General features: G+C 32.6%; 2 protein-coding genes across 5 annotated transcripts in view; both read left to right on the top strand.

The window, feature by feature from the left end:
• Window positions 1–832: 832 nt before the first annotated feature.
• LOC108729361 (lysophospholipase-like protein 1) lies at window positions 833–2,860 on the top strand. 2 transcript variants are annotated; one of them, XR_001936923.1, is made up of 5 exons: window positions 833–1,029; window positions 1,194–1,318; window positions 1,526–1,801; window positions 2,314–2,634; window positions 2,725–2,860. XR_001936923.1 is itself a non-coding variant. In XM_018458429.1 (4 exons), exons 1-4 carry the CDS (start codon window positions 951–953, stop codon window positions 2,536–2,538), a joined length of 705 nt encoding a protein of 234 aa, XP_018313931.1. In that variant the 5' UTR covers window positions 833–950; the 3' UTR covers window positions 2,539–2,860. The 2 variants fall into 2 exon arrangements, 1 of the variants encoding a protein (XP_018313931.1); XM_018458429.1 differs by having other exon boundaries at window positions 2,314–2,860.
• A 2,785-nt stretch (window positions 2,861–5,645) lies between these two features.
• LOC108729440 (uncharacterized) overlaps window positions 5,646–10,154 on the top strand; it is an 8,562-nt gene continuing 4,053 nt past the window's right edge. The window contains exons 1-2 of one of the 3 annotated variants that reach the window (XM_018458563.1): window positions 5,646–5,847; window positions 7,950–8,412. In XM_018458563.1, the coding sequence (XP_018314065.1) occupies window positions 8,334–8,412 (79 nt within the window). In that variant the 5' untranslated portion in view covers window positions 5,646–5,847; window positions 7,950–8,333. Of the gene's footprint in view, window positions 5,848–7,949; window positions 8,413–9,448; window positions 9,824–10,154 lie in introns of those variants that run through there. The other 2 variants (XM_018458564.1, XM_018458565.1) reach the window with 2 other exon arrangements.

Below are 10,154 nucleotides of genomic sequence, written 5' to 3'. Positions count from 1 at the left end.
CGGAAATATATATGTATATATATGTATATAAATAAAAATGCAATCTATTGAGTTATAAAGATAATAATAAACTATTAAAGTAACGATAAAAAACAGCTGAAAAAAAATGACTGGACCGAATGAATTGTTACTTTTACTATAAAAATGTAACGACAAACAGAAAAAAGTAACAATCGTTATTGAAAAAAAGTAACGGCATTAGTTTATATAAAATAACGCGTCATTTCTCAATTCTGGTCCCTAATGATCCGTAAAACACAAGTCATCAAAATGACGTAAAAATGACTGCAAAATGATTGCTAAAAATCATTTTTCAAACGGAGTAACAATTCATTTTAACGTCATTTTGACGTTATAGGCTGTATTCCAAAATTTACTGCACGTAACGTAAACTTTAGATTTTCAGTACTGGCAGTAAATTTTGGAACACAGTCATAGTGATTCGTTGTTGCGGGTTTGTGCTACATGGGTTATATTTTCAGGTTATCGGCGCACATAAGCGATACGGTATACAATGGCGAAGGCACGGTATTCTATACGATATTTGTGATAATCTCTCAGGGGCGAACGCACTTTTAGACACTAATCATCTGCAAAAGACGCTTACCGATACCAGTCCGATCTACAGCCTGTGGATTTACTCTCGTTTAGGCGGTTTCGTTACCCGATTGAAGAATTTGAAGATCGACGTTTCGAGAATCGCAATATCGCATATCGCGATTCTCGAAGTATCGAGATGGTCGTAGTGGACCAATCACATAACAGTAATAAAGTGGCTGGTTTTATTTGCACTTTCTGCACTCGCAACTTGATAAACACGTATAAAGTGATGTAAAGTACCGAAACGATTTCGTCGTACGGCATTGTTTATTTATGTGCATTTATAAAAATCACGGATAGAAGTTGATGTTAGAACGAACAGTAAACAATAAGTAAATTGCATCGAGAAAATGGCGGAAGGCATATACGCGAAAGTCGTGCAAGCCATGAGAAAACATACTGCTACTGTATTTTGTTTTCATGGTTCTGGTAAAGTAATAATTTAATTGTGTAATTGTAATAAACAAAAGAACGCAATTGTGTAATTGTCTAATTAAATAAAAGAACGCAATTGAATTTTTAAGATAGCTATAACTTTTAAGATTTGCTGTAACTGCTGATCTTTTTCATTGCATTTAATTTTATTTCTGCAGGTGGCACAGCAGAGGGTTTCAAAGAATGGATTGATATTCTTAATAGAGAAAGTCTACGGTTCCCACACATAAAATTTATTTATCTTAACGCACCTAGTCGAGCTTACACACCTAACAACGGAATGGTAATAAGATATAATTATGATTAACTGTGAAATAATTGTGATCCTGGAATGCTTGATTCTTACATTTGTATCTAATTGATACAAATATATATAAAAATATTTGTTTATAAATATATTCAAAAGTTTTTTGTTAGCGACCTATTAGTCAAGAGATTCCAGGATACTCTAGTTTCATAACTTTGTGATTTTACTAAAACTTTGTTATAGATGCAAAATGTATGGTTTGATCGTATAGCAATATCCAATCAAGTTCCAGAACACTTAGAGTCGATCAATTACATGTGTGAAATTGTATCAAAACGGATTTCCCACGAAGTAGATGATGGAATTCCGTTTAACAGAATAATTGTGGGTGGATTTTCGATGGGTGGCTGTCTCTCATTGCATCTAGCATATAGGTATCATCCCCGATTTTTCCCATCAAACCTAGGTGGCTGTTTTGTTATGTCTTCCTTCCTGAACAAGGGTTCTGAAGTCTATGAGGTAAATATAGGATAAAAAAAGCTTTTTGCATTTCCATTTTGCATAACACTGTTCATGTTTGGCTGCGTTCAGTAAGAAAAGTAGCTTTGCAATTGTTGTAAAATTCTTTAACATGATTAATCTTGTCCTTAATTCCTCACTGAATCTAAAAGTATAAATCAATTATGTTAAACAATTTTACAATAGTTACAAAGCTGTTTTCTCTGCTAATAAACCCAGTTTATTCTGAACACATTGAATATTTGAAGGTCGTGTTTGTGTTCTCTCAAGAAGCAGTCATGTTTGTATAATATACTTGTAAGCACTTCGCTGCAAAGAAATATTTTGCTGCTGTGTGAATATCATTTTAAAATTGAAATTGATGGAATAACCCCTTTGTCCTATATAATGAAATAAAAAATATTTCACAACTAAAGAATACTTCATAAAAAGCATCATAAAATACTTGATTTTATCAGAATTTTTACAAAAGAGTTCCACAAGATTTATTTATTACTCATATTTCATTACAGTATTTGAAAATGAAACCAGAACTTGGCAAGATACCACTTGTTCAATACCATGGCACAGCAGATACTTTGGTTCCTATTGAATGGGGTGAAGAGAGCGCTAAGAATCTGAAGGATCTTGGAGTAAACGTGAAGTTTATGCCGCTGCAAGATGTGGAGCACGACTTGAGTCGTGAAGAAATCCAAAATTGGAAAGACTGGCTCCTCCAGATCTTGCCAGATAAATAATATTCAAATTGTTAAATATTAAAATCATTGTTGATATACTATAATCAAGGCTGTAAAATGGTGTATATTGCATTTGTTTTTAGAAATATATCTACGGTAGGTGTTATGTAACGGTGGCAATAAAAATTAAGTTTTATTACGATACGTAAGAGTTATATCAATTGGTAAAGAAGTGATAAATTTAAGAAAGACCCTGACTCCTGTATGCAACAAGATGAATTGTGCCATTATGTCATTGGGTGATTATATGGTACGCGCATGTCATGAATAATGTTAATTCACAAGATCAATAAATTGGCCCCGACCTTCAAAATATTTAAATCTTTCCACACTTTATTAATTCGCTTTGTTCCTTACATACATCTTATTTTTTCCTTAAGTCGGAGCAATACATTATTTTAGGAAAATTGTTCAAAATAGTAAAGTACAAAAAGTACTTTTAATACAAAAAGTAAAGTATTATCTTATGACAAATTAAAAAATCATGTTAATATTGTAAGTTTATAAATTTTAATCAATTGATAAAAAATAAAGTATTTATCGATAGATTTAAGATTTATCTGCTAGCAAAAACAATTGAAGCTCATCGTTTAGCGTAATTACACATAATTACGCGAAATTGGCAGAGCGTTTGTTTTTGGCTAACAAAATATGAATATTTTCATTATTAAAATTTCTCTTCATTATTAAGTAAAACTGGAAATTTGAATAAAATCGATACTATATCCAATTGACCCGCTTTTTACGTAAAAATAAACGAACGTGTTCACATTGTTAACAACTTGTGTTTATTACATGCTTTCATCACATGCAATCTTTCGCTCAAATTGATTCATTTTTCGATTTTATTATATTTCATAATGCTAATTGATGTTTCTTAACTAAATTCACGAATCTGTAGAATACACTTATGACTTATTTTATATCAATAAGTGTTGTTTACAAATTGTTTTTTAGATTGTTTCGAATCCAGACAATAAAATATTTATTATCTGCCTGTTACTAGGTGATCGGAATATATCGGCGGCGGATCATTAGTGCATATTGTAGAACAAAAATGTAGCAATAAATTATTAACCTTACATTTACATACATTTGAATGTAATACAACATTTCGATCATATTTTATTTCTTCGATTTTCCATAATTAAAAGAGAAAACATGTTTAAAAAATTTATTAATATTAATTTTGAGATTTTAATAAAAGATTATTAAATTCTGGAATCATTGGAATTATCTCGCGGATTATAAATACGTTTATGATGATTGTTTCAGTGATATTGTATCAATTTTTTAATTCTCAAGGATTTCCGAGTGCTTCCACATTAAGGTTCATCCAAATAGACGCACGTGAAACATAGATGAACCAATCGAACATCAAATCGAGAACAGTTATATTGTTGCTATTCTGTGTTTTGCGCGCGCAATTATTGAGCTCTCTCTGGTTAAGATTTTCGAGTGTAGGCAATGCGCGATGATGCAAATCTAACAGCTTTTAATACTAGTTTATCCACGTCGATGTGTTGTCGCATTGAGACACTTGGCTGTCGAAAGAAGAAAAATAGTTTTTTGACAATGTGTGTGATGTGGATGGTCGCGATTATCCTGGTCTTTCACTTCCTTCTGCTCTTACTCTTAGAATTTAATCGCTGCTTCTTATTATTCCTGATGAAAATTTTTCTGAGAATTTTTCAGAATTTTACGTAAGTTTGAAATTTTTTCAAAACTTTTGAATAATTATAATTATTTAGAAAATTTCTCAGATTTTTTAAAACAAATCGAAACATTTTTTAGAAGCCGAACAAATCTACATTTTTTCTAAAATTCTTCATACATGTGAATTATAAACAATTCTAAAATTTCTATAATTTCTGATGAAATGTTATAAAATTTGAAGAAGTTTAAGGTATTTATTCAGAAATTATAGAATAAGAAAATATTTTAAAATTCATGTATATAAAAAATTTTAAGAAAACAGTAGACTTTCCTAGTATTTCTGAAACGCATTTTAATCCATAAAAATTTTTTAAGGAAAATTATTTTATCAATTTTTCCCACAATTAAAAAAATATGTTTATAATATATTTTTTATATTAATAGAATATATTTTTTATTTTAATAGAAGATTTATCAATTCTAGAATCATGTGGCTTGTTATAAATTAATAATTATGGTAGATATATTTATAAGAATTATCTTGATATTTTAACATCCAATAGAGTGCATGCACTATCCCGACAAAAATAAATATAAGGGCATTAACATGTAAGAAAAAAATAATAAAAGCGTAAACGAAGCTTTTAAGGGATGAAAATAAAGAGAACAACACATAAAAGGAAAATTAATGGTTCTTTTATATTTCGTTTGCTCAATGTTCACCTATAAAAGTTTCGTTTACGCTTCTGTGACTCTCTACGCTTTTTATTTTCGCCAGGATATATTATCCGAAAAATATTATATCTACTTGCATATAAAAACATTGCTTCATCCAATCGATTATTACGTTGCCAACTTTAAAGATACCGAAGATATATTATGCTTTACATATGAAATTATTAAGTCGATTATTACATTATTAACTTTATAATTATTACAATAACTAATATTACTCTTCTAGTTTATTTCAATTCGTAATTACATCATACTTTATTAATACTTTTAGAAGTTCTTGTTGATAAAATTAGGTCGCAATTTTAAAGACCATCTGAATTTTTCTTGGATGCGATTTCATCAAAAGCTTCAAATTACATCAGCAGTTAAGAGTCTATCCAGACAAACTTGCCACATAAACGTATGTATAAAGAAAATCCAATCGCATTTCTATTATAAAAGCCCATAAAATGTAATTGAATAACTTTCTTTACGCATACGTTTATTATATGTTATACAAGTTTGTCTAGATACATACCCTATAACATCCTATACGGAGATGAGAAAATTTTCTCGACTTTACTGCTTTCCACCGACACGACGACGAGGGTGAGGTAAAATCGCGCCGACGAGTCCACCGATGACGACGTGTGCGCAGTGAAACGAACAGGGCGAACTGCGACGGGATTGCTGCACCCCTTCGAGTGGCTTCGGGGTGGGTGGTAGATAGCCCCACTGGCCTGGCGTCGTTCTCGCCACCGACGTCGCGTCGTGACACCGACATTCACGTTTCGTCGTACTATCGACTCGCGAGGGAGATGTAAAACGCATGTTATTAATCGCGACACGAAAACACATCTCGCGACGTACGCTCGACGTGGGATCGATGTTCAACGACGGGTGGTCTGTGGAGAACGGGCGTGAAAGAGGAATGAATCGGTGCGTCCCTTGAGCTAAGAATATTACTATAGGGAGAAATCTTTAAAAGGAAACAAGATATACACACACACACATATATATATACATACAAAATGCATATACACATATAAACATAAATGAGGTGCAAGCATATTATAAAACGTGAAATCGATACTTGCGATGAGAAGTTCTGCAGAGTGAAAACGTGAACCATAACATTTTAGAAAGAGAAGGGAGCGTAGACGCTCGTGGACGTGCGAGTGAAGTGATTATATGTGGTGGATGTCGTCAAGGGTGGATCTGGGTCATCGTGAATGGGTTTCTCAGCGAATAAGAACGAAATAGGACTTTACATTCTACCGATGAAAACGGATGAAAGTTTGAATCACAAAAGTTGATGCAGTTTAGTGTATTATATTGAGTACACTGAAACTGCATTTAGGTCATTGAAGTGTTTTTAACACATCTTAACGAAGAGCAACACAGAATACAACTTCGGATATTCAGAGAACTTATTATATCTTATAATATCAAATGATTCTTTTTTAAAAAGTAGTATAAATGCATAAGTTGTAACATGGTGAGAGACACATGATGCGTTAATTAATAATTTATTAATAGAATTAATTATATTTACACAATAACATTAATTACTACTTCATTGTGTGTTCTAATCATGATATATCGTATAAACGGCGCTAGATAATCAGCGGAGAAATTACAACAAAAATTGGACCAAAACTGACGCGATATCTCCGCACACGATGGCATTAATTATCGCGTTGAGATAGCGAATCCTCCGTATCATCTTCCGGGTCTAAGGCTACACTGGTGAATAGTATCGACGGTAAATAATATGGCGCGTATTATTCCGCAGTCGATGACGTCAAGTAACGAGAGACATGTAGACTGTTCGATGTGAAAAGACTGGGCAACGAAAGTGGATGCAACAAAATTTCCCAAAGGACGAGAAATAAATTTCCCAAAGGGAAGAAGCATCGACGATCGACTTACAGAGATAGAAAGTGAGAAATAGGTTTTCGTGACCACAATAAAGCTTTCTTAATCATTTCTGAACAAATACACGCATCATCTGTTTTTTAAATCTTTTTCGAGAAGTAAGGAATGTGTGTTGTGAAAGATAATTCTTTATTTATTATTTCATAAAATTAAAGTCTCCCCCAGTTATTTTAATACTTTCAACATTTATTTTATATAAGAGACTTAAACGCTGTGATATCTTAAAAAAAAATGTTAACGAACTTTGTATGAAGAGAGAAAAGAACGTGCGATCGATCGTGCATGTTTCGAGAGATTCTTACAAATTTTCACAGATATCCCTAGGATCTTTTTTTTATACTTAAACAACACAAAGGAGAAGACGTTTTTCTTGAGAGAGAAAAGAATCTTCGAGCCGAATATATCGATTTTTCACTTGGAAACTTTAAACTATCTCGACAAATAGGGCGGACACCCAAGAGACAGCTGAAAGAATAAATCAAGATAAATCTCAGAGAGAGAAAGAGAGAGGGGGGGGAGAGAAGAAGGTAAAGCGTTCCAAGAGGGTTGCAATACGAATATCGAGTGCAGGGTTGCCAAGAAAGAAGTCGAACGATTTCTTGCCACAATAGTGCCAAGAAAGAAGTCGAACGATCAGTGGCATTCCTCTCGATTGAGAAATAAAGATATCGTTGGAGAAGCAGCGTAGCAGGTTGATACACACAAAGTGGGGACGTTGTGGAAATGGGTCAAGAGTGTCTCGGCGATGGTAGTGTGGCAGCTTCTATTTAACGTGTTCCGCGTTGAATTGTGCTTGAAATCTGTACGTGTACCATATCGAACGCAATACAGCGCGGATTAATACTTGGTGACAGGTCCTCTTGGACAAATTGCAAATAATAGTGCTGCAACATTAGTGAATCGTAATAAGTGTGTGTCATCATGCGAATTTCAAATCGCGTGACTGTTTCTGCGATTTAACGAAACTAAAGTAACAATCTGCGCATTTATCGCCGATTAAATTCGCAAATTAAATTGCATCTTTATAAGTAGCTATTTTTTTTATTAACTGATGTAATATAAGGCGATTAAAAATTTATAAATGAAATTGATTTAAATTTCAGCTTACAAACGATGCGAACTACACTCGCGTCCTCTTTATTTCACGATCGATAAAAAATCCATAGATTACTCTGGATGTTAATTCCGAGATTAAAGAATTTACAACGATGCCAAAGAACTAGTTGATCTGTGTAATGTAACGAACGCGAGATCATCCAATCCAAAAAGTACAACGAGAATCACAACGAGAAACCCAAGCTCGATGCATTCCGCGGTGCATCGCGCACAAGAGATGCGTTTATCACGACAGAAGCGCATCCGGTCATCGTCCACGTGCTGAAATGCGCGAGTTGTCAATGTGATCGTATCATTACCGTTTCTCTTGAGGAGACGTAGTCGTCTCCTCTCACAGATTGACGAATTCAACGAGTCTTCAGTCACTTTTTATGATTTACGGATCGCACAGAGCTACAGAGTCAGCAACCACCACGGGGATCGCTTGGCTTCACAATATCACCGTTCAAGGTAAATCATCCCTGTGAGATCCAGTGAGATCTTATTTTATTATTGTCTTGTACGTGTTATTTATGTAAAAATTGTGTAAGAAATTTTATATAACATCTCATATATTTTTAACGAATTATATTTTGTTTGTTTTGTTTTATACTATATACATAAATATTTAAATATTAATGAAGAAGGATAAACATAATTAATTAGCATTATGTCGACTTAATAATATACATATTAAATAAATAATTAAAATATACAGATTGACGAATACAGGGTGTTAATTAAGTTTGCCATACTCAACAGAGCGATTCTTTGGTTTATTTCAAGTAAAAAGTCTATATAAACATGTGTCTTAAACGTCTTAGTTTCTGAAATAAAAAAATTTAAACGTGTAGTAATAATCTGTTTATTTGAAAGAAATACAGCTTAAACTAGTCAAAAACTAGTCAAAAACAGAAAAAAAAAACAGGCTTCAGTTCTTCTGATGAAATAAAATAATTAGATGAATTGTTGAAAATGTCCACCTTGCGCCATGATACATCCATCGAGCCTTCTTCTCAAAGATTGACGTACAAGCTCAAAGATACCAGGTGTGTTACGTATTGCCTTGCATGAAGCAACTATTCGATTCCTCAAATCATTCTCAATTGGGGTGGTATAAACCAATGATTTCAGATGCCCCCAAAGGAAATAACCCAAAGGATTTATCGTTTCGTCAAACATTTGCGAACATTCACCTGTATTTCGGAAACTAAGCCGTTTAGGACACATGTTTATATGGATTTTTTTACTTGAAATAAACCAAAGAATCGCTCTGTTGAGTATCGCAACATACTTAATTAACACCCTGTATATATTGCTGATTAATTTCTTATTGTTTCTATGAAAAAATTATTTATTCATTAATAAATTTACACTATATTTTACTGTGATTTATTATTCTGTGTATAATATAATGATTTATTAATAAAAATAATATTTACAATATGTAAAATAATGCTCGTATTACATATTTGGAAGATGGATTAATTTCGTAGTAACCACCGTCCGTAGTTTAATAATACAGTTGTTTAAATACATAGTTCATCTCTCGCGAGCTATGATTGTAATTTCTTATCTAGTTTTGTGTCTATGTTTTTCTAGCGTTACTTTTAGTCACACAGTGCATCGACCATGAAGATTAGGTGGTGTTGTAAAACTTTACACGCGAGCGCGCATAAAGATTGATCGACTGTGTCCGATACTTGCCCTACTCTCTCTGTGCCTATGTAATGTATTACGATGATCGCATAAAGCTTTACTTTCACCGTCGTCAACGGTCAAAGGGGAGAACTATGAAATTCGACTTATTAGCATAAGAGAGAGTTCACGCACGTAAAACGGTTTCGCCCACGTTTACATAATATTCATCGCTATTCATAAGGTATACAACAAACAGGAAGTAATTTAAATTCCAAATTTTAATATATAATTACATGTCAACAATAATTAGTTACAGTTTACCTGCTTTATGAAGCATTCTTAAAAATAATTCTTATCTTAATAATCAATAATATTATATTCCTGTCTGTATTATATATAATTATTCATTATATATTTATTCATATATTAATAAAGAAAAAGATTTTTTAATTAATGATACACTCAGAGAATTAGCTTTTAAAATTTAAACATTATAAGAATTTTAGACACCGTATGTATAAATGCATCAAATGCGATAAAGAAAGCCATGATCGGTCAAAGTTAAATGTTTC

The sequence above is a fragment of the Mycetomoellerius zeteki genome, unplaced genomic scaffold, assembly GCF_001594055.1.
Source record: "Mycetomoellerius zeteki isolate Tzet28-1 unplaced genomic scaffold, Tzet1.0 scaffold73, whole genome shotgun sequence".
In the NCBI taxonomy this organism is placed as follows: Eukaryota; Metazoa; Arthropoda; class Insecta; order Hymenoptera; family Formicidae; genus Mycetomoellerius; species Mycetomoellerius zeteki.
Note: the sequence above shows the minus strand (reverse complement) of the source record. Positions and strands in the feature narration are given on the sequence as shown.

Coding starts and splice junctions, on each gene's coding strand:
- LOC108729361 (XM_018458429.1), top strand. CDS start 951: ATGGCGGAAGGCATATACGCGAAAGTCGTGCAAGCCATGAGAAAACAT. Junction 1,030..1,193: donor ATTTTGTTTTCATGGTTCTG/GTAAAGTAATAA, acceptor TTATTTCTGCAG/GTGGCACAGCAGAGGGTTTC. Junction 1,319..1,525: donor ACACACCTAACAACGGAATG/GTAATAAGATAT, acceptor ACTTTGTTATAG/ATGCAAAATGTATGGTTTGA.